General features: G+C 39.1%; 1 protein-coding gene across 1 annotated transcript; it reads left to right on the top strand.

The window, feature by feature from the left end:
- Positions 1 to 263: 263 nt before the first annotated feature.
- Positions 264 to 26,683, top strand: LOC127160817 (C1q-related factor). Its single transcript, XM_051103471.1, has 2 exons — positions 264 to 1,460; positions 25,572 to 26,683. Exons 1-2 carry the CDS (start codon positions 849 to 851, stop codon positions 25,749 to 25,751), a joined length of 792 nt encoding a protein of 263 aa, XP_050959428.1. The 5' UTR covers positions 264 to 848; the 3' UTR covers positions 25,752 to 26,683.
- The last annotated feature ends 385 nt before the right edge of the window (positions 26,684 to 27,068 follow it).

A 27,068-nucleotide genomic window follows, 5' to 3' on the forward strand; every position in this document is an offset into this window, starting at 1 on the left:
TCAAATCTTAATGTTTACCGTGAGCATTTTTTGTGATGAGATTTTATCTTTCCTACTGTATTCTTCATACCCTTTTATATTTCCCTGTGCCGTCCCCTCCTCTCCTCTTGGTTACTTTTCTTCCTTTCCCCTGGCTGTATTGCTGTGACACAGAGAGGGAGAGGAAGAGAGGGTGGGTGGGTGTGTGTGTTGGGGTGGGGGGAGGGGGTTACTCAGTATAAAACCCTCAGACTGAGAAAACGCCTCTGCAAACATACCCTGTCTCTCCTCTATATCTGCTTCTCTGTCTCTTTCTCTCTCGCGCTGTCCTTCACTCCCATGCGCACACTCACTCTCTTCATCCTCTCTTCCTCTTTTGCTGCCTCTGCCATCCCTCATTCTCTCCATTACCGAGTGCAACTCTGTCCACCAGACAATGGGATCGACTTTTTGGGCGAGCGTGTGAGCGCGTTCGCATGCATGCGCGTGCGTGTGCGTGAGAGTGCGTATGCGTGTGAGTGAGATCGAGCGGATGTGGGATCTGTGTGAAAGCGCTTTCCTGCCAGCCCAACGGATCCAGTGAGCCAGCTTAGCAAACCAGGCGTGCACGGAGCTGGGCAAGCGTGTGAGAGCGAGTGCATGTGGGTCTCTTTCACCCTCACACGCTCCTCCACACGCTTGGGATCCTAGGGCTTGGCGCCTTTCCCCCGGGACCCCCCCTGCACCCCTCTGTCTGTCTCTCTCTCTCTGCGGTCTCCTCTTCTCCAGCAGTCACCATTTCGGCTCCCGGCAGACCCACGCTGGCTGCCCAGCCACTCCCGCGCCTCAGCCTGGGCAGGAAGACCCTGGTGGCGGCCGCCGTAGGGGTCATGCTGGTGCTGGTGCTGGTGGTGCTCATCCCCGTGCTGGTCAGCTCCGTGAGCAATGACAACAGCCACTACGAGATGCTGGGCACCTGTCGAATGGTGTGCGACCCGTACCAGAACAAGGGCACCAGCACGGGCATCGCCAGCACCGGTTCTTCTGTGCAGGCCGAGGCCGAGGCTCTGGCCGACCACAGCAACATGCCTCCACCCTCCACGCTCCTCCAGGGGCCACAGGGGAAGCCGGGCCGGCCGGGCAAACCCGGACCTCCGGGGCCACCGGGGGAGCCAGGGCCCCCGGGTCCGATGGGGCCCCCGGGGGACCGGGGGGACAGGGGCCGAAGCGGTGTTCTGAGTCTGGGCAATGATGGAGCTATCAGCACGGTTACATACAACACGCACCCGCGGGTGGCTTTCTACGCTGGACTGAAGAACCCACACGAGGGCTACGAGATCCTCAAGTTCGACGACGTGGTCACCAACCTCGGCAACAACTACGATGGCACTTCGGGCAAGTTCATCTGCAGCGTGCCGGGCACGTATTTCTTCATCTACCACGTCCTGATGAGAGGAGGTGACGGAACCAGTATGTGGGCTGACCTGTGCAAGAACGGACAGGTGAGTGCCAAATCGTCTCTCTTTGCATAAAAGTTACCTGTGAACAATTTTTTGAAAGCCTGTATTAACTAATTATTTTCATATATATTTATGTGTTTCTAAAATCGTGTTGGATATCTGTGAAGCGCGCATTTCTTCATCTCGTGTTAGGGGCTTGTGTTAGGCGCTGGTATTCGCAGAGCGGATCTAAAATTAATTAAGCTGTTAATAATGACCCCGCAGAGGACAAACGAGACTGTCGTTTCGCTATCTCCTCTGCTTTTTTTGTTCCGTGTGAAACTAGTGGGAGACGCAGGAACATCTGCTGTGAGTTTCTCGTCCCCCCAGAGCACTCGGGTGAAGTTCGCACAGCTGCGGCGCCACATACCCGGCGAGAAGACACGCGCTGAATGCGCTTAATGCGCGCTGACATTGTGTGCGTGTCCCCGTTAACAGAGGACAGAGATTCTCTCTCTCTCTCTCCCTCTCTCACTTTTATGGAACTGTCTTTACACGGGACACTTCAAAAGTTTGCCGGTCCAAACTTTTTTATGAAGTGTCCAACATGCTTTAAGAGCGCATTGCATCTTAGAAGCATAAATTTTATGTCTATGAATGTATAAATAGCGTAATGTAAACTTTACATTTTTAGTGTCGTTGTCAATTTTATTTGTACTATTATGAGATATTAAAGGGATAAAATACAATACAGGCTGCTACTCCATCTGTTTACACTAAGCCATATTCATTTATTGTTTTGAAGTAAATGTTTCACCACAAATGTGGCTATTTTGCCGACAAAACTTGGACCACTTAACATAAGGCTCCTTAATTAGAGGGCGCGAACGAAAATGCCACAGTCTGACAAAAATCAGCAGGGCGTGCGAAATCGTGCAACTTCACGAACTTGTAATCAGAGTGCCATGAAGACAAGCTGCAGTCACAAACACACCTTATTATCTCAGCATGTCTCAGGAAACGACAATTTAATGTTTTTAACTTTCTTTTCTCTCTGTCCTGTCCTATGTTTGCATGCTCGCATTTCCCTCTCTTCAGAGTTGTTTTGTGCGCTTTTTAATGAGAAAAATTGCAGTTGTGCAGATGGATACAGTACACTGGCGTGTCAGCGCAGACAGAAACAGACAGAAATGGAACGTGCAGTGTTTAAGGATCTGAGGCGCTTGCGATTAGGGTTTGTTGCCACGGTTGCAATTCCTGATGCAGTATTTATTAGGAGACCGTTATATATTTATTTTGTGATGTTGGAGTGGTTTGGCACGCGAGACTAACTCTCAGGTGGGAGAAAACGCACGTGCAGCGTCATTCGCTGAGTTTCTGCCGCACGCGCAACGGGGGAGCTAGTGACAGATGGAATAGAATTAAACAGTTGAGTTTAGAGCCTCTTCAGGATCTAGTGAATTAGAAATAACATTTTTATGTAATGAAATATTACATTCACAGTTTCCGGAGTGAACAAAGAGACCAGACCACAAGGCCAGTATAGAGTTTTAAAATAAACTTCTGTTAATCACATGACTTAAATGGTAGTATACTAGGAGAATTTTGGGTACTATATTAATATATGTGACACTGGACCACAAAACCAGTCTTAAGTAGCACGGGTATAATGTAGCAATACAAATGTCAATATACGTCGAATGGGTCAAAATGATCGATTTTTCTTTTATGCCAAAAAAAATTAGGATATTAAGTAAAGATCATGTGCCATGAAGATATTTTGTAAATTTCCTACCGCAAATATATCAAAGCATTATTTTTGATTAGTAATATGCAAAGCTAAGAACTTAATTTGGACAACTTTAAAGGCGATTTTCTCAATATTCTGACTGTTTTGCACCCTCAAATTCCAGGTTTTCAAATTGTATCTCTGCCAAATATTTTGTGGTCCAGTATATAGGCCTATATATAGCTCTCATTTTAACAACAATGTATCAACGTACTCATCACGTTTAAATAATTAAGTATTTTATCAGTGTATCAACGTTCTCATCACGTTTAAATAATTAAGTATTTTATTAAATATTTTATTTTATTTGACTAATCTAAGGTTGATCTGCTCTAATATGTCTTTAAATATAGATGTGCGTTTATTTTAGTGCGTATAAACTGGCATCATTTTACTGAGTTCAAGTGTGGATGTTTTATTAATAGCCTACATGCATCAGTCATTTAATGCATATATTTCTATTAGACATTTTTCAGGTAAAATCTGCGATTTTCCATTTTGATCCAGTTTAAGCTCTTTTGTAGGCTCAAGTATTTCATTTAGTGGAAATAAACTTAAATGTCTCTAATTTGCCTTTCTAACACCGGCAGAGCGACCCATAAAAGTATGTTTGTCAACATTTATTTTTAACAACTTCGCTGGAATGGCACCTGGAATTGAAAATGGGGTGAGGAGAGCAGCACCTGGAGGGCGCGTGTGTTTTTAGTCTTTCCTTGGCCCGGGGGTCAGCGCGCACAGGACGCAGCGTTGCCGCAGCAACCGGAGCTTTCGCGACACAGCCGATATTTCAGTCAGATAAATACAATTACCGAGGGTTATCCGACCGCCGCCGCGATCATCCAGCAGCCTCTGTTAGAGGAAATAGTTCAACTCCCATAAAGAAATTGTCACAGAAGAAAGACCGCCAGACGTTGCCCAGAGGGTAAGCGGAAAAATGAAAGAGATAATAAAAGGAACCTAACAGTCACTGCAATATCTGGAATTGAAATATGTTTTTTTTTTTTTTCCCCGTCCCCAACATCTCCTTCTTTCTCGGCTCATATGTGCCTCACTCCCCCTCCTTTTCTGTCTTTTCTTAAACCTTATTTAAAGTTAATCATGTTCTTCATTAGATCAAACCAGGCAGCTTGCTGAGACAGAGTCCTTGTAAGTGCTGCCTGTCTTTTATACTCCAGTTGCCATATTAATTTAACTTGTTTAGTCCCTTGGTGCCTTGACAATGTGGGCAGATCTCTTCCTCTTAATTGAGATGAACACTTGCTTCTGTCACAAACACATCTTTGATTTGATTAATTAAGCTTTCATCTCAACCCAGACCTAGCAAGCGACCTTTGTAAACTTCTCTGTTGTGCAGCTTAAAAGTTTGTCTGCTAACTTGCAAGTGCTGTTTTAAGGTTTCTTTGTTTTCCCCATGCCCTAACTAGATTGCCTAAGCAAAACCATAAAAGAAGCACACTAATGGCAAAGGCAAGAGCAGGCAAAAACTGCTGGGAGCACAGTACAGCATTTATGGAGTGTGTGAAGGAAGAGCATTGGGGAGGGAGAGCATATGTTGTCGTAAAGCACCGTCTGTTGAACACAATGGGTCCTGATCTCCAGAGACCCTCCTCACAGACACTTTAGGCAGACATGGGCGACGAGCCTTCCTCCCGAGAGCAAGCTAATCTTTATAAAGTGGTTACCGCCTCACTAATTAAACCGCTATTCCAGATCAGAGGAATTGCAGCAGTGTGTGTGAGAGAGGGAGAGAGAGTGTGGGCATACAGGACCTCAGGCGAGCCACTGTTGGATGTGCTGTTTTTGGAGTCTCACGTCGTTTCCTAACAGTTTAAAAGAAACTTTTACTATTTAACTTTGTTGCAACCCCCTTATTCTCTGAATGTTTGTGGAAGCAGTATAGTGTTTCTCAATGGCAGTGATGGAGTGCTAACAGACTTTCAGCTAGTCTGCTGCATCCCTGTGGACTTGCTCTATTCTTCAAGCGGCCACTGACCATACCACCATACAAACCCACACAGCTGCTGTGCAGGAAGTATACGTGAGTGAATGAGAAAGAATGTGAAAGAATATTGTTATTCCGGTGAGATTGCAGCCTGTGTGGGAAAATATTAGCGCTCTGTTTATTACCTTCGCATTGTGTATTTTTTAATGGATGTTAGCTTGAGCAAAGGCTGCATTCCTTTTCATCCATTTCCACTCCTCTTTCCAAGCTTCTTCTGTTTGTTCTTCACCATCTCAGCTTTCTTGTCTTAATTCGCCAAATTTTCTCTGAAAAAATCCCATTTTTGCCAGATGGACATGTACAGATGCCTGTGCGTTCCTTTTGAAACTCCACAGGCTTTACAAGGAATTCCACTTCAAATGTGATAAAGGAGTGAAAAGGAAAAAAAAATGAAAGGCTGGAAAAAGAAAAGGCGTTTGCAGCGCGCCAGAGAGTCTTTTTAATCGTAATTAAAAACTTTGAACCACATCCAGATTGCGCTGGCACCTGTCCTCGTGTTCCTTCTGTTGATATTGTCATTAATCCACCCAAACCCATTCTGACTTCATTATAAGCAAATGCATCCAGGCACTCTTTGTGTTTCTCAAGAGGCTCCTTCGGGATAATCTTGCTGTCTTAGACCACACTCGCACACGCGCGCACACTCACGCATGCGCAGATGTGCGCTCGCACGGTTCAACAGTTATCTGAAGATTCACCTGTTTGGTTTACAACCGGTTTATAAAGTATGGATATGTTTTCCAGTGTTTTCCAGTGAGTTCACCCCCAAAAATGAAAACTCTGTCATCATTTACTCATGTACCTTTATGATATTTTCTTTGCACACAAGAACTTTTTTGTGACCCACCCCATGAAAGTCAGTGGGGTCCAAAACAACACTGGACCTCACTGACTTTAATTGTACAGACCAAAAATCTTTTGTGATCCACAGCAAAAAGGAAGTCACACAGGTTTGGAATGTCATGAAAGTGTGTAAATGATGACAGAATTTGCATTTTTAGAAGAAAACAGTTCTTTTAAGCATGACATGACACTCCATTGCCCTGTTCTCGCTCTCTTTTTTTTTTTTTTTGTTCTCTCACTCCTTTCTCAAGATATCCTTGGGAATAATGTATGCTTTTATGCAACTGACCCTTTGCAGACAGCTTGATTGATAGGCGATCTGACCAATCAAAACGCAGAATCTACAATCTACAAATCTATTTTGTCCGACAAACAAATCAGACAGGAGAGTAGATTAACTTTGGTGGACTTAAGTTTGAAAAATTGTGTGTATTGACATATTTCTGTGGTTGAAATAAAATATGTTCAGATGTTCAGATGTTCATTTACGTTTATTTAGTTCTTTAATTAAATAAGAAATGATGATCGGCTCATGTCAATTGATCTAATAAGGCGACACAGTGATCTGTCACAACACATTAAAGAGCCACAAAACTGTATTTTCTCCTAGAATTTCTTAAAAAATGACAACATTTTCATAACAGAAGTAACCTTCTTGTAAAGTCTTGTCTGCTAGCGTGTTGTCAGTTTGTCAGTTGTTCCACAATGTATTTTTCACTGCGTGAGAACATAATGTGTGGAGTGGCGTTGTGTTTTTGCAAGGGTCAGTTGTGCACTTTAAAAAATGCTGGGCTGAAAACAACCCAGGGCTGGGTGAAATATGGACAAACCAAGCAGTTGGGTTAAATGTTTAACCCAGCCGTCTGGGTAATTTTATTTTACTCACTTATTTCTTAAAAATTCCTATATTTCTTGCAATCTGAACCCAAAATAAATTTGGAATGAAAATTATTAATATGTTGAATAAATAATTAAATGATAAACATTTTTAAATGCGTATTAATAAATGTTCACTTTTTGATTATTGCTGATGCCTCTAGTAATTATGTGTCCAATTTTTAATTTACAACCTATTTTGGGTTCATTTTAAAGGATTAGTTCACTTCCAGAACAAAAATTTACAGATGATGTACTCACCCCCTTGTCATCCAAGATGCTCATATCTTTCTTTCTTCAGGCGTAATTATGTTTTTTGAGGACAACATTTCATGATTTCTCTCCATGTAATGGACTTTTATGGTGCCCCCAAATTTGAACTTTCAAAATGCAGTTTAAATGCAGTTTCAAATGGCTCTAAACAATCCCAGCTGAGGAAGAAGGGTCTTTTCTAACGAAACGATCCATTTTTTTTTTTTTTTTTTTTTAATGACAATTTATACACTTTCTAACCTCAAACGCTTGTCTTGTCTAGCTCTGTGTAAACTCAGTTTTTTTCCAGTCAATACAGTTAGGGTACGTCTAAAAACCCCCATCTCATTTTCTCCTACAACTTTAAAATCATCCTACATCGCTGCAGAATTACCAACCCAGTGTTTACAAAGTGAACATGCAAGGAAGATCAAGCTCTCTTTACAAAAAAAGTTAAAACAGAGATGTAGGACAATATTGAAGTTGAAGGAGCAAATGAGATATGAGTTTTTCGACCTGCCCTAAAAAAAAAAAAAAAAAAAATTGAGTTTACACAGAGCTAGACAAGACGAGCATTTGAAGTTCAAAAGTATATAAATTGTAATTTTTTTTTGGAAAATAACCAATCGTTTCGCTAGATAAGACCCTTTCTTCCTCGGCTGGGATCATTTAGAGCCGTTTGAAGTGGCATTTAAACTACATTTTGTACGTTCAAATTTGGGGGGGCACCATAGAAGTCCATTACATGGAGGAAATCGTGAAATGTTTCCCTCAAAAAAAAACAAAATTTCTTTACGGCTGAAGAAAGAAAGACATGAACATCTTGGATGACAAGCGAGTGAGTACATTATCTGTAATTTTTTGTTCTGGAAGTGAACTTCTCCTTTAAGCCAGCCATATGGTCATTTTTAAACAACAGTTGACTTAAATAAAACTACCCAGAAGGTTAGGTTAAACATTAAACTCAACAGCTGGGTTTGTCTATATTTCACCCAGCATTTTTTAGAGTGTGTTAATTGCGTGCATAAAACATGCTAATATAATTAAAATGACTGGGAGCAATACATATATGTGTATAGTACTATATGTGTGTGGAAAAAAGCACACTTAACCATCTGGAACAGAGAAAAACATGTTTTTAATTACAGAGTTCAGTGTTCAATTATTAGAGTCAAACAAATTACTCATGTTTAATTACACAACGTACATAAATGCAAGTGTTGTTTATTGGTATTTGGATGAGGAAAGAAACAAGTAACATGCTGTGAGAGCGAAAACAACCTCAGGATCAATACTATTTTTGCAGGAAACGGGACAAACGAACATACAGCATAGCGTGTGCACTAATTCTTCTGGTTGAAGTATACAAAATCTTTCACTTGTCTTTTCAGTCACGAAACAAACTTATTATCCTTAAAATAATCTCCTAAACAAGTCCACAGCATCTTTTAACAACTCCAGTAAGAAGTCCTCTTCAATAACAGCTTGTTAATTTGCGTCGGAGTTGGAGGGTGTACTTGTGTGTTCAGTCAAACACACTCTTCCCGCTCTCCACTCGTCTAATCAGCTGTTGAGGTGCTGGGGCGGGGCCTTTGCCCCTGATGTGACGTCTAATTGGACACTAAATTTGCCACCCAGTGGAGCAGAACATTAAAACCAGTCTAATTGGGTGCTGTAGGGTTATTAGCACTGGATTTGCCTGCGCTGCGAAGAAATGCCACACATGTCAGATGCGTCTGGGTGTAACGGAGCAAGAGCTGCGAAGGAATCCATCATTTATTTATAGGCGAGGAACTGTACTCTTAAAGCACAGTCCTTCTGCACCTCAGCTCTATCAGTCAAATATCCAGCCCAGAGAGACTTCGGCAGTACTGCTGTGAGCGCGTCTGTTGAATACATGCACTAAAATAGCTGCGTCTCCCTGTCTGAGTGACTGTGGCCTGGACGGTGACTCAGGAGGAGACCCTCTTCTTCTTTTAATGAGCAGAAATCAACACATTCTCTCACACACATGCAGTCAATGATACCCGACTCATGTTTCATGTGTTCAACACACACACTCGTGCTCTCCCGGGGAATAACAACTCGCCCCTCTGCAAAGTTCTTCAGTAAACATCTTGATGCTTCGATGATGTTTTCAATGACTCCTTCCACTCAGACGCTACAAATCTACGTACGTCCGCCACGACTCCCTCGCTCAGCCCACTTACTCGGTCGAATTAGTCAGCGCGTGTACGTGCGTGTTCAACACCTCGATCACCTCGGAAAATAAACAACAGCTACTGTAAGATAACAACTATCTGCCCGGTGCCAAATGATGAATAGGGCAATTCATGAAAAATGTATGCTGCAGCAAAAACCATGCGTTTCTCCCTCGCTCCCTCTCCTCATCTTTCTCCCCCTCTCCTTTAGTCTCCCCCAAGACTAGAATTACTGCATTCTCCTCATTATGGTACTGAGAGGAAGTGAGGCTACTCTATCACACAATAATGCGTTATAATGCAGCGAGATGTTTCATTATGCAGCTGCACTCCTTGAAGACTTCGGAGGGGCGCAGCTAGAGGTCAGGCCACTGCGTGCACACTGGGAGCGATACTTAGAGTTTTGCTTTAGGGGGATCCGCCAGTTTCCCATCGGAGGAATATTTATTTCTGTAAGTGTGAGGTCATTAGTTTAAATTGAGCGTGACTGACAGTTCTTTTAAACAAACCAATTAAAACGCATCTGTTATATCAGTATCAGTGGCATACGCTTTAGTGATTGCTTGCATTAGTTTGTCACTTGCTAGAGTGAACGATCCTGCTTAATGTATCAAACTTTTTTAACAACTGTTGAAAACTACACTTACACACTTTTGGAGGACTCTCAAATATGATGTCAATCCAAACCTAAATACGAAGGCAGGTAATTTAAGGCAGAAATTAAAAAATATAAAAAATATAAAGGTGGGAACATAAATTTCCACACACACAAAAAAACGCTGGGTTAAATACAACCCAGTGCTGGTGAAATATGGACAAACCCAGGAACTGGGTTGTTTTGACTCAGCGGTTAGTTTTATTTAACTCAACTAGTTTAAAAATTATTATATAACTGGCTTAAAATAAACCCAAAATAGGTTTACATTTAAAATCACACACAATCACTACACTCTAAAAAACGGTGGGTTAAAAACAACCCAAATTGGGTTATTTGGCAACCCAGCACTGGGTACATATAGGACAGAACACATGCTGGGTTATTTTGACTCAGCTGGTTGGGTTAAATGTATTTACCAAACATGCTGGGTAATTTTATTTAAGTAAACTATTGTTTAAAAATGATTATATTGCTGGTACTTCTAAAAAACAGGCACAGAATTACTAGAAGCAACAGCAATAATCAAAAAATGTATTATTAAGCAAAAACACAATACAAGACAAACTGAATTTGTTTGGGTGAATACAGCAAAGTTTGCAATATTACATACATTTAAATTTGTTTAACAAGCAATTTAGACATAAAAAATGTAGCATTTCAATTTGAGTGTATTAAACCGTTCTCTGTAATCTTTTTTTTTTTTTCTATCTGAAATAGCATTAATTCTTGTGCCGGTGTGTCCCCAAAATCTGAGCCGGTGAAGGGCTGCTGTTCGCCGGGGTGACTGCAAACTTCAGACTGTGGCCTCATGTTTCACTCGTAACTGAAAGATGCCGTGACTAACTCCAAAACTTATAGTACTGACATTGGAGAACATATTTTATTACTATAACAAATAAAATAAATTTATTTTATGCAAGGCAAAAGGCGTTTCCATCATGTGAAGTGACCGACATCTCGTCCCTATGTTGCGTTGCATAAAATAATTCAATTTACAGCAGAGTAAAGATGTTATAAATGAAATACAATGTATACAAACTTTTATTTTGCTGAAGTAGTGCACCGAATTGGCGTCGGTGAGAACTGCTTTCTCCTGTAAAGGACTCAGAAATGGTTGTTTCTGTGTTTTGTGTTGTTTCAACCCAATTTTGGGTCAAATATGAACTAACTATCTCAACTTTTGGGTTAAAATGTAATTAAAAAATTTAACCCAACAGTTTGGTTTGTCCATATTTGACCCAAAGTTGGGTTAAAACAACCCAGCATTTTTTAATCAAAGAGTGAACATTTAAAACATTAATGTTTATAATTTAATTATTATTTTTCAACTTATAAATAAATGTTTATTTATTGAACATATTAATAGATGTTAACTTCCAACCTATTTTGGGTTCATTTTAAGCAAGAACTATAGTAATTTTTAGGCAATAGTCAATTCAAATTAAACTACCCAAAAGTTAAACATTTAACCCAATCGCTGGGTCAAAACAACCCAATAGCTAGGTTTGTGCATATTTTACCCAGTGCTGAGTTATTTTTAACCCAGCATTTTTAAGAGTGGTACAATGGCTTATTTATATTGTGTTAAAATTAGTAATATTAATTGTTTGCTAACTATAATAATTTCCTTTATATTTGCAATTTAAAGTCCAACAGTTTGTATTAAGCTTACACTTATTAAGCTTAAGCTTACTACACTTTAACTTTCTTTATTTTATTTTTATTATTTTAGTGGGCCTGATATGCCAAAAAAAAATCTAAGTGTCTACAGTATAATCATCTAAACTGCAGTCAAACTTTACAAAAAATATTGTTGTTTTATTTGACAAAATTTAAAACATAATTTTAATTGAAATAAAGCCTAATACATACACATTTCAAAACTGTTGAAGATAATATACACTAAAATAGGCTTATAGGCCATAGGCTTATTTCCATTGTGGTCCTCTGTATTTTAAAAATAAATGAACAAATCATAAATGCAGTGAAATCAACATTAAGTCCAGAAACTCACAGTAAGTTGGATTGGGTTACCTGCCTACAACCTTTATTAGAATATATGACAGACACATGGCTTTTCTAAGCAGTCTAAAAATCTTTTTTTTTTTTTTTTCCTTTTTCCTCCAGAATTTCTTTTGCGGGGGTTATTTTGTGAACTGTCTTCCTCGACTTCAGCTTCTTGAACTGTGTATGAATCAGCCTGCTTAGATGTCTTTTAGATGCACAAGTGTGAGTAACTGATGGAAAGCTGCTCTGGCATTAGTTGATGGCTGCTGGCATCTTCTTCTCTAGCCAGCTGGCCCAAGTCTATCATGGCCATCAGCAGACGACATTATTATTTAAACTCCTTCTGAGTAATATCTTCATTAGGAGTACTTCAGAAGTTTCATAAAAGCATTTCTCTTTCGCCGCCATTCATCGTTCATTCTCTGTGCAAACACCACTGCTCGTTCTTCTCAAACAGTTTTAATCATTGTTTAAACATTATATCAGTGTTATTTAAGAATTCCTGGAGATCGCTGACAAGACAAAGAGCAGCTGGGTAGATTAATCTCTCCGGGTTTCTCTGCATGGTGGTGCGACAGATGGAAATGAAAGCGTGGCATCTTCACTTTTGTTCTCCACTACTTATCTTGTCCTTAATCAGGTTTGCTTTGCTAATAAACCCAAGTGAAAAAGGAGCACATGGAAGTCTCTAATGTCCTCAGGAATTTCACACAAGCTGCAAGCATCTGGCTCGCTCTTGTCCGCGAGGGGATTTTTCTCCGAGCGCTGCATGAAGTGCTCCACTAAGCCTCGATCAGAGATGCAGCTCACAGTCCACCTTTTAAGTATAATTAAAGGCAGGCGCATGCTTCAATTGAACCACACTACCGCTAACTGACTAAGAGCCCGTAATGCGGTATGAGAAGTCAACTGGTGTCAGTTACGAGGAAAGAAAAAGCAGGAAAGGGAGAAGGAAATAGGGGACATAGAGACAGCAGGATGTGTCCTTCAGGATTAGGCTGCTTTTCATAGATGAAATGCTTCATATCGTTCAGAGACAGATCAGTCTCTGGCAGGGAGACGCTGCTGACATCTGTAAGAATATCCACTGGCTACTACTGCGTTTCAGTCGCAGCGCGCTTAATCTCTACATTGACTGTATTAAGAAATTGAGCCAGGAATTCAAAAGATAAGGTGTAATTTGTTACTTAAATACAAGTGTGCATTTTTAGTTTTAATGAACCATATTTTAAATCTGATTTTTACATTGATCAGATGTTCTGAAAAAACAAACAAACAAACAAACAAACAAACAAACAAAAAAAACAGTCCAAGTTTGATAAATTAAAATAAATACAGTTTTAATTTTTTATGACCTTTAGAAATACTGGTATTGTTATATTATATTGGCATATTATATTTTTAGGGCTGTTCTTTTAAAAAAAATTTAGATCAAATTTTAGATCAAAGACTTCATGGTTTCCACAAAATATTAAGCAGCATAAACTGTTTTCAACATTGATAACAAAAACATTATTAATATTTTGAGTAATAATAATAGGTGAGCACCAAATCAGCATATTAGAGTGATTTCTGAAGGATCATGTGACACTGAAGACTGGAACAATAACTGCTGAAAATTATGTTTTATAAACACAGGAATACATTTTATTTTAAAATATATACAAATAGAAAACATTTATTTTAAAACATAATATTTTCTGTATTTTGATTCTCGATTTTGATCAAATAAATGCAGCCTTGCTGTACATCAAGGGTGTCCAACCCTGTTCCTGGAGATCGACTTTCCTGCAGAGTTTAGTTCCAATCCAATCAAACACACCTGTCTGTAATTATCAAGTGCTCCTTGAGATCCTAATTAGCTGGTTCAGGTGTGTTTGGTCAGAGTTAGAGCTGAACTCTGCAGGAAAGTCGATCTCCAGGACCAGGGTTGAGCACCCCTGCTGTACATAAAAAGCTTATTTAAAAAAAAAAAAAAAAAAAAACGTAATTATTCCAAATGTGCAACTGTAGTGTATACATAAGAAAGAAACAATGAGATTATTCAGTGGTTCTTGATTTTGGTAGGTACATGTTCTAAAGGGATAGTTCACTTAAAAAGGAAAATTCTGTCATTAATTACTCACCCTCAAGTCATTCAAAACCCGTAAGACCTTTATTCATCTTCAGAACACAAATTAAGATATTTTTGATGAAATCTGAGAGCTTTCTGATCCTGCAAAAACAGCAATGCAACTGACACGTTCAAGGCCCAGAAAGGTAGTAAGAACATTGTTAAAATAGTCCATGTGACATCAGTGGTTCAATTTTATAAAGCTACGAAAATATTTTTGTGCACAAAGAAAACAAAAATAATGACTTCATTCAACAATTTCCTCTCTTCTGTATCTTCGATGCAGTTGCTGGCACAGTTGCGCTGCTGTCTATGCAGAGTCAGAACGATCTCATTCATAAAAAATATCGTAATTTGTGTTCTGAAGATTAAAGAAGGTCTTACAGGTTTGGAACAACATGAAGGTGAGTAATTAATGACAGAATTTTACTTTTTGGGTGAACTAACCCTTTAACCCAAATCTACACAGGCTTACATTTTTTACAAATACATGATTATGTCAGATAATGTACTATGTTTAGGCATTTAGGTCTGTGATCCATCACATAAATCGTGCAATATCATTAGAGAGATCACACGTTCAAAGTCAAAACGGCATTTAATGATGAAGTCTATAAACACATGGCATGTATGTGCTCTGAGCACACACTGACTGTTTTCTAAAACAGGGACAAACAGATGCATGTCAGAGCACGGCCGCCGGTTTCTGTCTGTCGGAAATGCTAAATGCAGACTGTCTGTCCCCCAAACCCAGCCCTAAAGCCCAGCAATGTCTTTGGACTTACATTCTTTGACTTTGCCCAACTATACCGCCTCCCTCTCTCATTCATTCCCTATAGACCTGGTTACCAGCTATTTCACTCGCTGTTAAAGGAATATTCTGGGTTAATTATACACTATGTACTGACAGCACTTTATGCTGTTGATTAAACACATTATCATTTCAATTCAAACTTTACAAAAAAAAAACAAACATTGATAGTAACACACTCTCTTCAATTGTAAGTGCATTTACACACGTTTTTGGGTTGTTTTTACAACTATGGTAAGAATCACAACTATTTTTTTTGTGTTTAATCGACTAGATCGACAGAAAAAGCCCTGAATATTCCTTTAAATCTTAATGGCAGTGGCTGTCTTTGTTAATTATTTTGTTTAGGACTCTGCTAACAGTGATGCTCCGGGGGCATCATAAAGAAAAGAATTTACTGTGGACCTCTAAGAGGCAATTGACACATCCATCTTTCTCTTTGATTCCTATTTACTCAAATTTGGAAATGCCTTGTGGTGTCTCCTCACCGCTATGGATATCAGTTACAGTCATAGTGGCTTTACCAATGAAATCAGTTTTATGGTATCGTCAATCAGAACACAGTTTCTGTCATTATATAGGAGTTTTTTAAGCTTAGATTTCAACTGCTTTTTAATTACCCTGAATTGATATCTGAACGCAGCTGACAACGGAAGTCCGGCCTCCCAAAGGAGGCTAATATTAAAAATAAAAAAAGATTAAAACGTGTTTCATCGAAATCCTCTCCAACAAATCCCACGCACTCCCCGGGCACTAAGAGCTCACCCTTTAATAAGGCCGCTGTGCAGGCTGTGTGTGCTAAAGGCGGATTATTTGATATTAATATGCACCGGACGATCGTCACCATGGATTCAGAATAGCAGACTTTGTTTGCACATCGATATTAGACTCACCAGATTTAATCAAGAAGGTAAACAATGGATAGAAAAAGATAGAGAATAAAAAGAGAGACAGAGCGACACAGAGTCATCTGGGTTGAGTGATGGGCAAGTTCTCTTCCATTTGACCTACAGAGCCTTTATGTGACGACAAAGCCACAGGAGCTCTACAGTTGCTTTATTGCACTGAATGTGCCACCCACACCAAACTTTACTTCTGAATAAGGTTTTAAAATGGTGTGGAAATGAATTTCACTCAGAAATTGATAGGAGATTTTACAAACAATTACAAGAAACAGCAAGTAACACACTGAGTTTAATGTGAATATTGTATTTTCTTGTAAAATGTACTACAATAATCTTCATTTACAATTTTGAAAAGTCATTGTTTATAGTGTACATGCTGGAACAATATTTTCTAAACACTAATGTTTTCTTATGGCTTTATAAATATTAACCGTATTCACAAAAATGTATAGTAATCCCGTAAAACTGTCCATGACTCATATGTAAGTGTAAGACGCGAAGTCTGAATACAAATCAGTTATTTCTTTGTTCTAATTAACATCTTTTCATTGATCTCAGTAGGTCAAAGCAAAATGTCACTCATTCTTTTTACACTATTAGTTATATTAAGGTTGTGGCTGGGAAGAATATTATAGAAAAATGGCAAACTGATTACTCATGTGCATCTCGGTTCATCTCACTCTCATCTTCGTATTATACCTGATATAAAGACTGACAGAACACCTTAACTATAACATTAGCAAAGTAATTCACAGCTTCAGGGCAGACAAACCACAGGATAATATAATATTAGGCCTTAACTACTATGTACTTACATTTGAATTAATCATTTGATGCAGTGCATTTATTGTGTACATACATGTTTTCACATTAAAAAAATACCTGCATGTAATTATGTTGTAATTACATTTGTAATTACATTTATATTTGGACTGTGACCCACCCTTAAGTCTACCCATACCACCAAACCTGTCTCTAACCTTACCTGTATCCCACCTCAATAGCAGCAAAACGGTTTTGCAATACAAAATGAACACAATAAGTGCATTGTATTTTTTAATGTAAGTATCTAGTAGTTAAGGCCACCTAATATAATGTGGGACTGAAATTGTTTTTAAAAATATAAATGGGATGCTTACTAGATGTAAAGATGGTGGACAGATGGTCATGGGGTCGGGGTCTCTCTGTCTCTCTCAAGCCATTCTCATCTACATCACCAGCCGTCTGCTCCTCTTACCTGAGTTATTGATCATCTGCTCTCTGCCTCTCAAACCTCAAGACATGGATGGAGAAATTAGAAAGAGAGAGAGACAGAGAGAGAAAAAAAAAAGGGAAGAGACAGAGAACTGAAAGTCCTATAAGATGATTAAGAAAACAAATTGGATGGAAGAGAAGACAAGCATGTGAAGAGATTTATAAAAGAGAACATAATATATGACAAGAGAGACTCAATTAGATGAGAAAATGTTGCTTTGCTGAGAGGAAGGATGTTAACTACACAGAATATACAGGGTTCGCAAAAAGGGTTCGGACAATTTAGACATTTAAAAATGTAGGAATGTATTAGCATTCATTTTAAAGAAATACTGCTTGAGTGCACTTTTCAGGCACAACATTTTTCTTTTTGTTTAAGAGTCTGAAATGAAATATATATTGTTCGGAATTAAGTATTGCAACAATTATCTATGCAGGGTTTCCCAGGCTCACAGCCAAACCCCGTATATAGAAAATATTTACCTCTTGAGATTTTAGGTTAATATTTTAATAATTTGATGTAGGGCTGCATGACAAATCGTGACAATATCGAAATCGATATTCAGAAAAGCTGCTATTTATGTGCGCATCTTGTCAGTGAAGCACGGTTCTGTGATCAGTAGTAAATCACCATCCGAAGGCCAGAGGGCACTCTCACGCAGAAACTCCAAATACGCCCTCGAAGAAGAAATCCAGGAAATAACGATAGCTGCAGCTGAATAAACAGAAGATTTAACTGTTTGGATTGATTTAACGTGACTAACACACAACTATGACAATATATGGTTTATCTGACTTCTTATTATAATTTTCATTATAATACAGTATATAATAATGCAGTGCCATTCGACATTGCTTTTATTACTGCTTAGAATGCTATAAAATATTTTGCGTGCCTTATTCTGTGTAAGAAGCCACATCGTCTCACAGAAGGATTTATTTCAATCACTCGACTAAAGTTATGAAGTGAGTTTTAAATAAAAATGTTATTAAATTTGGTATTCACACGTGCTTTCAGATTTAGTAGCATTTACGTTACTACACAGCCGTAGTTCACTGAGAACCAGCTTTAATGACAAAATATGCATGGATATCGCATGCGATTTACTGTGCAGCCCTAATTTGACAACACTTTTACATTTTCACAGTTCTCTGTTGTTGGTAAATGGTTAGTCTCGCATAGTCAGACCTTCAGACTGATCGCAGATGGCAGAGGTTAACTGCGTCCCAAATGACACACTATACACTTTGTACTATGCACTCAAGTGTATGAATTATATAGTAAGGTAATTTTGTCATTCATAAACAGAGTCTGGCAGCCCCTCTCCCTTCGCTATGTCATTGCGACAGCGGTTACTTAAAGGAGTTCACTTCCAGATGTTTATATCTTTCTTTCCTCAGTCATATAGAAATTATGTTTTTTGAGGAAAACGTTTCAGGAATTTTCTCCATATAGTGGACTTTAATGGTGGCTGTGAGTTTGAACTTCCAAAATGCAGTTTAAATGCAGCTTCAAAGGACTCTAAACGATCCCAGGCTGAGGAAGAAGGGTCTTATCTAGAAAAACAATCTGTTATTTTCTAAAAAATTTAAATATTAAAATATTATATACTTTTTAACCTTAAATGCTCGTCTTGTCTAGCTCTAAGATAGACATGAAGAGCATTTCAGGGTAAAAAGTGTATAAATTGTAATTTCGTTAGATTCACTAGATAAGACCCTTCTTCCTAGGCTGGGATCATTTAGAGCCCTTTAAAGATGCATTTAAACTTGGAAGTTCAAACTTGCGGGCACCATAGGTCCACTATATGGAGAAAATTCCTGAAATGTTTTCCTTAAAAAACATAATTAAGTGCATCATCCGGGTCATCATCCAAAACTCATAATTAAGTGCATTTCTTTTCAGAATTTTCAGTGTGAACACACTACTCACACTATTTATACTACAAACCGTTATAGAATAGTGCATAATTACGCAATCTGGGATGCACCTATTGTCTTACTTTAGGGAGATGAGAGGGTCTGCATTAATTACTATTGGAGAAAGCATAACGGTTAACTTGGATCACGTGCCACTTAATAACCAATCACATTACAGCCTTGACGTCACTGAATTTCAGTCCGAGTTATGCAACACTCAATCAGTGTTTATGAATACATATAAAACACCATTTTTTCATGGTAGACTTTAAAAATAGTTAAATCCAAAAGTAATGTTTAGTGTAAAACATGTTGAAGGTTAGCAGATAGGCTGTCGATTCATTAAATGATAAGCCGTTTCCTCTAAAAAGCTATTTATTCATCATAGTAAAGCCTCTCCTCCACTGACATCCATTAAAAAAATGGCCTCTGGTATCCTTTCCCATGTACTGCCAGATTGGAAGCGTTAGCTTCGGTCATTATGCTTTATCCGTTACGCTTCTCTACTAATGGTTGCAGGCTTGCCTTCCAGTGGCTTTGGCAGAAGGTCTGGGAACCTTTGGTTTCTTTGAATGGCTAAGGCCCACCTACGAGGCCATATGACTGACAGGTCAAGCAACCAATCACGTTTCGTTTTTGTGCCGCTTCATGTTTAGGGGTGTGGAAATGTCCCCACAATAACAGACAGAATAAATACAATGTAAAAGTCTTGGACATATTTTAAGAAGCCTATGCTGTGAACTTTACATATGTCACATACTTTTGAAAATCCAGCATTTAGTTGATCCTGATCCTGAGCGCTCATTTTCACAGTTGTAAACACCATGACTTTCTTCTTTCATAAGGGGTTTTGGCATCACAGCATTTTTGTTGCCAGGCGAATGGTAAAGAATGTGACACACACGTGTCCCGGACATACTGTAAAATTCAACCAATCAGATGACGACTTTGAAACTCCTAAAGGTATTATGTACATTTAGAAATACAGTTAACTTTCCACCAACTCATAAACCCCCTGGCAGTTCCTTTACAACCCCCCTCTTATAAGAAACCCTAGTTTAATGCAGTGAAATTCATATATTTCAAGTGTGGCTTCAGTGTCCAAATATTCTCATCTAGTCGCTATAATATACAGATGTGCCAGAGACTCCATCCAAGGATCCTGAAGCTCTCTGATAGTTGTAGAACTGCCATATCTCACTCTTTTTGTCACATTTCTTTCCATTCCTTCTTCCTCTGCACTGTGTCCATCATAATTAAAGAACACATTACAGTCTCTGGCTGACAAACTCACTGCCATTCAGCCCAAAATGAAAACTAATGAGAAGGCTCCGCTGCGTTTGCTGATCCCACCGCGTCCCTAAGGAGGACCGCTCCACCTCTCCGGATGATGGAAAGCTCCAGATCTCTCTCTCTCTGGCTCAGAAAGTGGACTCTAAAAGAGGAGGGTGAATTTCGGGCAATGTCACTCACGCGTCGCAGCACTCTTACACTGGCACATTTGGTAAACAATGTGTCCGATCAATAAGGAATGATTCTGGCAAGAGCTGCCTCAGCACAAAACCCGAAAACGCAGCAGAATCATTCGATTTGAAGGAATTGACAGCTCTTTTCAAGATAGCTTCATAATATTCTCTCTCTCTTTGTTTCTTTATTGCATTTTCCTCTACCATTTGCCTTGTCACTAAAATCATAAGCTGATATGGCCCTATAGAGATTTTAGTAGCTATCCCTGCTGAAATTCAAAAGACTTGATTTGGCTAAATTGAATCATAGAGATCAGTTCTGTGTTTACGTATCTGCATTTCAGATTGAGCTTGAGTCCAGTGCATTTAGCAGCAGCTGGTCAAACCAGCGCTCCACCACTACCCATTACACATCAGCACCACAACATCATGTGTCCCTCTACAGCCGCCATACCACAGCCCAAACATCCATATGGCCTTGACCTCTGGGAATCCCCTCTGCCAAAATCTTCACAGGGTGTTTGTGTGGATGAACGAAATTAGACAGCTACACACGCACATGCATACCCGCAAACTCCGGCCAACATTTCAATGGGACAGGTGGTGATATGTGCCTGGCTAATCAATCCAGCCATTTACTCAAGCAACACAAACATACTATCTCTGTTCCAAAACCTAGAGAGCTGCCTCGCTGCACACTGTCTACATAAGCAGCTGCCTTCTAAGGCAGAATCTCAAAGATTCCACACCACACAAATAGCTCTACACATGTATGACTCAGGCAATTGATTTCCATAGATTTTGACCAAAGTACCTTTTTAAGGAAATCTAGTTCACTCGGCAGCAGTATTTGCAACGCCTCCAAGCAGCTATTTAGAGCATGCAAGACCAGCCTATCTACTTGAATAAGGAAATACTCATAGGCAGAAGGTGAACCAACTCAAGGGTAAAAGCAGCCTAATAAGCACCAGATACGGATTTCATGTAGGCTAATAAAATATTTTTAATAGAATTAATAGAATAGAATCTCGATCTAACACTCTCAAAAAAACAGAACTATTGTTATAATCACTAAAGCTGTCTACACTGTGAAATTAATCTCTTAATTACGTTGTACATACTTCCGCGCTTTGTTGATGAGAGAATTTGCGAGAGTGCAGAATTTAGTCAGTGAATGCACACACTTAACAAATTTGAGTTTCAGCGATGACTCATCTGAACGCCTCTGATTGGCCATTGCATTCCTAAGCTCAACAGAATCGTGTGTGATTGATTATAATGCGTAACATTGTAAAAATGCGTAAAAAGAAATATGGTGCAACAAGAGCAGATATTATTCTAATCCCGCAACCGACACTTTCCATTCATTTTCACTTTTGTTATCAACAGACAATAAAATCTATTGTCTGTTGATAACAAAAGTGAAAATGAATGGAAAGTGTCGGTTAATTGTGCAGAGGCATTTTTGGCCAATTTGGTGGCATTTTTGCCCCAAGCGTTACACACGCTCCGCCTATGGCAATACTTAAAATCTGAAAAACTGCTTGCCAAACTTACATTTAAATAAAATTTTTCAAATCAGCAACAAATTCTGACATAAACTGACCCACTAATTTTTTGTTTCTGTTTGAATAACGAAAAATGGAATTTATTTCAGTCCCAAGCATGCATCTCAGGTCAGTGACATTCTATAAAAACCCAACTTCTTTAGGCAGCTACAGTGACGTCATGACTTTACAACTGCTGATCGGCTCTTTTATTTAGAAGGTGGGACTTATTCTATCAACCACCATACTGTGAGTCGACTGCTTCACTAGGTGCGCATCCAATGCATATATGCGCAAAACTTTTGCGCTATTTTATAAATGTCGATAAAATACTGTTGCGATTTGACGTTGTTTTCATTAACCGATGTTATGCAATTACTACGGAATTTTTTCCACTTGTGAGTCAAGCCACTAGTAGGTTTACGTATATCGCAGCTGTTTTTGGTGCGCTTCTGAAAGTGAAATGAGCCGTGGTGTGCCTGGTATAAACATAAACATGGACTAGAGTGGCCACGATCAGCTCAGCAGACTTGTGCAGTGTAAATAAAGGGTTATCCAAGCTTTAATGGCAAGGAAAGCTGTTTTCAAGCATTGTGTAGTCAGTGCTTGTGTAAGTGGCCACATCTGAGGTGTTTTTTTTGAGGTTACACCTCACTAAAGAATGATCATGTGACGCAAGGTAACCTGTAAATGCGAAAACGCCATTTCCAATGCAGTTTTGCAAAATATTCCTTTTTCGAATTGCCTGATAAACCACCTCGTACGAGCGTAAAAACTTTTTTGCGACATATGGGAGTTTTTGTGAAGTTGATGTGTTTCCATTAAGTGCATTTTCAATTTGTACAATGTGAAGGGTAATGGAAATGCAGCTGTTGAGGCTTATTGCAAAGAAGCAAACATTACATTTTAAAGATAGAAAATAGCCTTTGATATGAGACACAGCAAGAATCATATGAGTGAATCATCTTGTTATCTTTGCTTTGACATTAGCACGTTGGTAGCTAACACAACACACAACGCTTAGCAGAAAAAAACCCCATCATCATCTATACTTTGCAGTATTGGTTGTAAAGTATGTTACTGACCTTACTGAATGCATGTTGTAAAAAGATAAATGCAGTCATATCTTAAAATGTGGCTGAAATTTGGTATAAAAAATTTGGCCTTTCATAAGAAATACAAATTCTGGCATTATTCAAAACCTTTGACTTTATTTCTTCAACTGAATACAGAAAGAGATATTTTTGTTTATTTTTAGGCTTTTTATGCCTTTAATTGACAGGACAGTAGAGAGATGACAGGATCAGCAAAGGACCTCGAGATGGGAATCAAACTCGGGTCACCATAAACACAGTTGCGCTATATGCCGGCGCACTAACCACAAAGCTATCAGCAACAACAACAAACAAAAAAAAAAAAAAAAAAAAAAAAAAAACGAGATATTTTTAAACACATCTTTGTGTTTTTTGGTTCAGTCAGTGGGGTCCATTGTTGTTTTGAATTTCATTGACTTTCTCTGAATGAGCAAAAACTGTTCTTCAAAATTTTTATTTTTGTGTGTGTATGTGTGTTTGTGTTCCACAGAATAAATCAAAATCAAACATGTTTGGAATGGCATGAAGGACCCGGCATCAACTGCTGTGGGTGGCCCGTTAAAATTCCCTTTTATACAAAATACAAAAAATTGGTTTGTCAGAATAGGTAAATGCAACATGCTGTACAGAGTATGTACATTTTACTTATGCAAAAGCAGCACAGCGAATTCATTTCTGACCTTTCCCCTTCAGAAACCCTGTTCCCTCTACAGTACATTTCTTACCAGTATTACCAATGAGCGCAAGCCACATTGTGTGGGAGGGACACACATACACACACAAGCTCCACCACACACACACTGGTGTTGATTATAATAGTGTATCGGGATTTGCTCTAACACCTCTGCCTACGGAGCTCTCCCTCGAGTCTGCAAAAACCTTTCAAACAGAACTCTTAATTAGATGGAACAGAGGTCATCTAGATCCAGAACACAAGGACACACAAATACACTCCCACACAAACACTTCCTTCCTTCCTTCTTTCTCTCTAATAAATAACACAGACATTAGCACTTATCTGAAGCTGAACTTTCTGTCTGATAATGAACTGGAAAAATAAAAGTCAGCCTGTCACATTCATTGCTTTTAAAACGCGTTCACATTTCACAGCTTGTTGTGAGTTAAAACCAGGCAGTCAAGCCGTACATATTCATGCCTCCATCAGCTCGAACTTTCATTCACCAGACAGATTACAGAAATCCTCAGCAATTTCCCCAACACTGTTGTGTGGTACTTGAACAAATCCACACATATTAAATCCATCCGTGTCTCAATCTTTTCCCGGCCCGCTCAGGTGAACGAGAACAGTTGTCATAAATTTGAAGCCAATCTGAATGCGTGTCAGTGCTTGCGTGTTTTCATGCATCCTGGAGTCTTGTGCGCGCTTATGTGTTGATGGATATCTGATACTTCCTGCTTAATGAGGGAGATTTAACCTCCGCAGACATTGCAGATTTTATTTTTCAGAGTCAGAAAAGGAGACTGTCACTAAATTAAAACTCTCATCGTGTGATCTGTCTTTAATATCTGGAGAAAGCTATCCATTTGCATTCTCATACATCCCAATGGCAGTTGCTTGGCTGGCGCAGGACCTATGCAGTATGACATTTGAAATCTATATCATTTTTAGTCAATCAACTATGAGGTTACTTGCAGAAATACTGCTAATTTTGAATCAATGTAAATGAATTAAGGGACAGTTCACCCAAAAATGAAAATTCTGTTATTATTTACTCATCCTTATGTCGTTCCAAACCCGTAAGGCCTTTGTTCATCTTCAGAACACAAATTAAGATATTTTTTATGAAATCTGAGAGCTTTCTGACCCTGCATAGATACCATGTTTAAGACCCAGAAAGGTAGTAAGGACATGAGTTAAATAGTCCATGTGACATCAGTGGTTCAACCATAATTTTATGAAGCTACAACAATACTTTTTGTGTGAAAGGAAAACAGAAATAACTACTATATTTAACAATTTCTTCTCTTCTTTAGAACGCCAGTCCCTGCGTCAGCAGCACCACATGCATGCATTGTGATACTCTTGTGAATGCGTGTCGAAGACTGACACGGAAGAGAACAAATTGTTGAATAAAGTTATTTTTTTCTTTCCACACACAAAAAAGTATTCTCGTAGCTTCATAACATTTCAGTTGCACCACTGATGTCACACGGACTATTGTATTGATGTCCTTACTACCTTTCTGGGCCTTGAATGTGTTAGTTGCGTCGCTGTCAAAAATATCTTAATTTATGTTCTGAAGATGAACGAAGGTCTTATGGGTTTAGAACGACATGAGAGTGAGTAATGGCAGAATTGGATCAGGGTTTATCGGGAGCTTGCTAACTAGCTAAACCTTGACCAAATGTGTTAGACAGACATTATTTTCGATTACTAATGCTCCTTGTTCATCTTTCTCTGTCTCTCTCGTGTAGGTGCGAGCCAGCGCGATCGCTCAAGATGCTGATCAGAACTATGACTACGCTTCAAACAGTGTGATTCTGCATCTAGACGCTGGCGATGAAGTCTACATCAAACTGGATGGTGGCAAAGCCCACGGGGGCAACAACAACAAATACAGCACCTTCTCTGGCTTCATTCTTTACGCCGACTGAATATGTGAGCGCAGAGGAAAAGCAGTTGGAAGGAAAGAAATACAGCGAAAGGAAAAAGGAAGTGAAAGAAGGAGCATTTATCATCCCAAGCGCTTTATTTTACCAGGATCTCTGCATTGCTTCAGCACACATTGTTACAGAAAGAGACTCCGTGGAACGAGGGTTCGGTAGCTTCTCTTCAAATCACCTTAGTGATTGAAAAAAGACAAGGAAATAAAGTGATAAAAATTGACGTTTTTCTCTTTCGGTGTTGAAAGGGCATTCTTGTCTTTCTTGTTGTAAGACTCCAAGAGTGACTGGCAGAGATCTTTAACCTCATCCTCATGTGCTGTTCCTCAGTAAAACTATTTTTGCCCACAGATACCTAATGTTAAGAGTATCCCTGACAACCTGTGGAAAAAAGTAAGTTACTTTTGAAGGAAATGTGGATCTGATGGCAACTTATGTATTCTTATAATTCTGACGCTCGTGTCCGATTTCTCCTTCACCTCTGCATTGGACACAGCACCCCCTGTTGGCTATTGTTGGTAACTGGTTTCCATCTGCATTGTTTTCGTATGTGTTGTACTCTGTTGGGACTGCAGTAGCTGATGAGCGTTGTGAATGAATGTTATTCCTTACAAGCACTTGATACTCAATTTAGACAATTGATACTCTGCTACTCCCGCTTCCCATGACACCTTTCCTCCCCTGTCAATTAGCACTCAACCCTAATCTCCCTCCTCTCAGTCACCTCCTGCCCCTCCAGAAACAGCAGATGACTTATAATAGTCTAAACTCTTTTTTTTAAGAACAAGATGGCTTATGTACGCTTTAGCGTATTAGTTAACTTACTGTAGAATGAGTGGAGAGCCTGTGATGGACACAAAAACAATATTTTTCTGAAGCTAAATTAAAAAAAAAAACAACTAAAAAGTTCAAATAAAAACAACAGAAGAGAGTTTGGCAAATATTAGATGGTATTTCAAATTATATAAACCACATATCCACAGTATTACTACTTTATAGCGATTATTTCTTTTATAACCCGAACATTATGGCGAAATTCAGACGTAAGAAGCTTAAACAGTATTTTGAAGAGGGCTGGAGGATGTATATCTGAGGAGAGTTGAGGTGCTGTTGAGGGGCTTCACTCGTCACTCAGTCATTCCTGCTAACAAATGCAACAACATGCAGTGAGAATATTTACACAGTAATATTTTATTCCGCTGGGACGAATGAATGTGAGCAAATGAGGTTTATTTGTGAGTGTGCACGTGCGCTTGTGTGTGAGCGTGGGAGTGTGTGTGTATCTGTACCAACACCAGAGCATGAACT

Source organism: Labeo rohita, unplaced genomic scaffold, assembly GCF_022985175.1.
Source record: "Labeo rohita strain BAU-BD-2019 unplaced genomic scaffold, IGBB_LRoh.1.0 scaffold_461, whole genome shotgun sequence".
Classification (NCBI taxonomy): domain Eukaryota; kingdom Metazoa; phylum Chordata; class Actinopteri; order Cypriniformes; family Cyprinidae; genus Labeo; species Labeo rohita.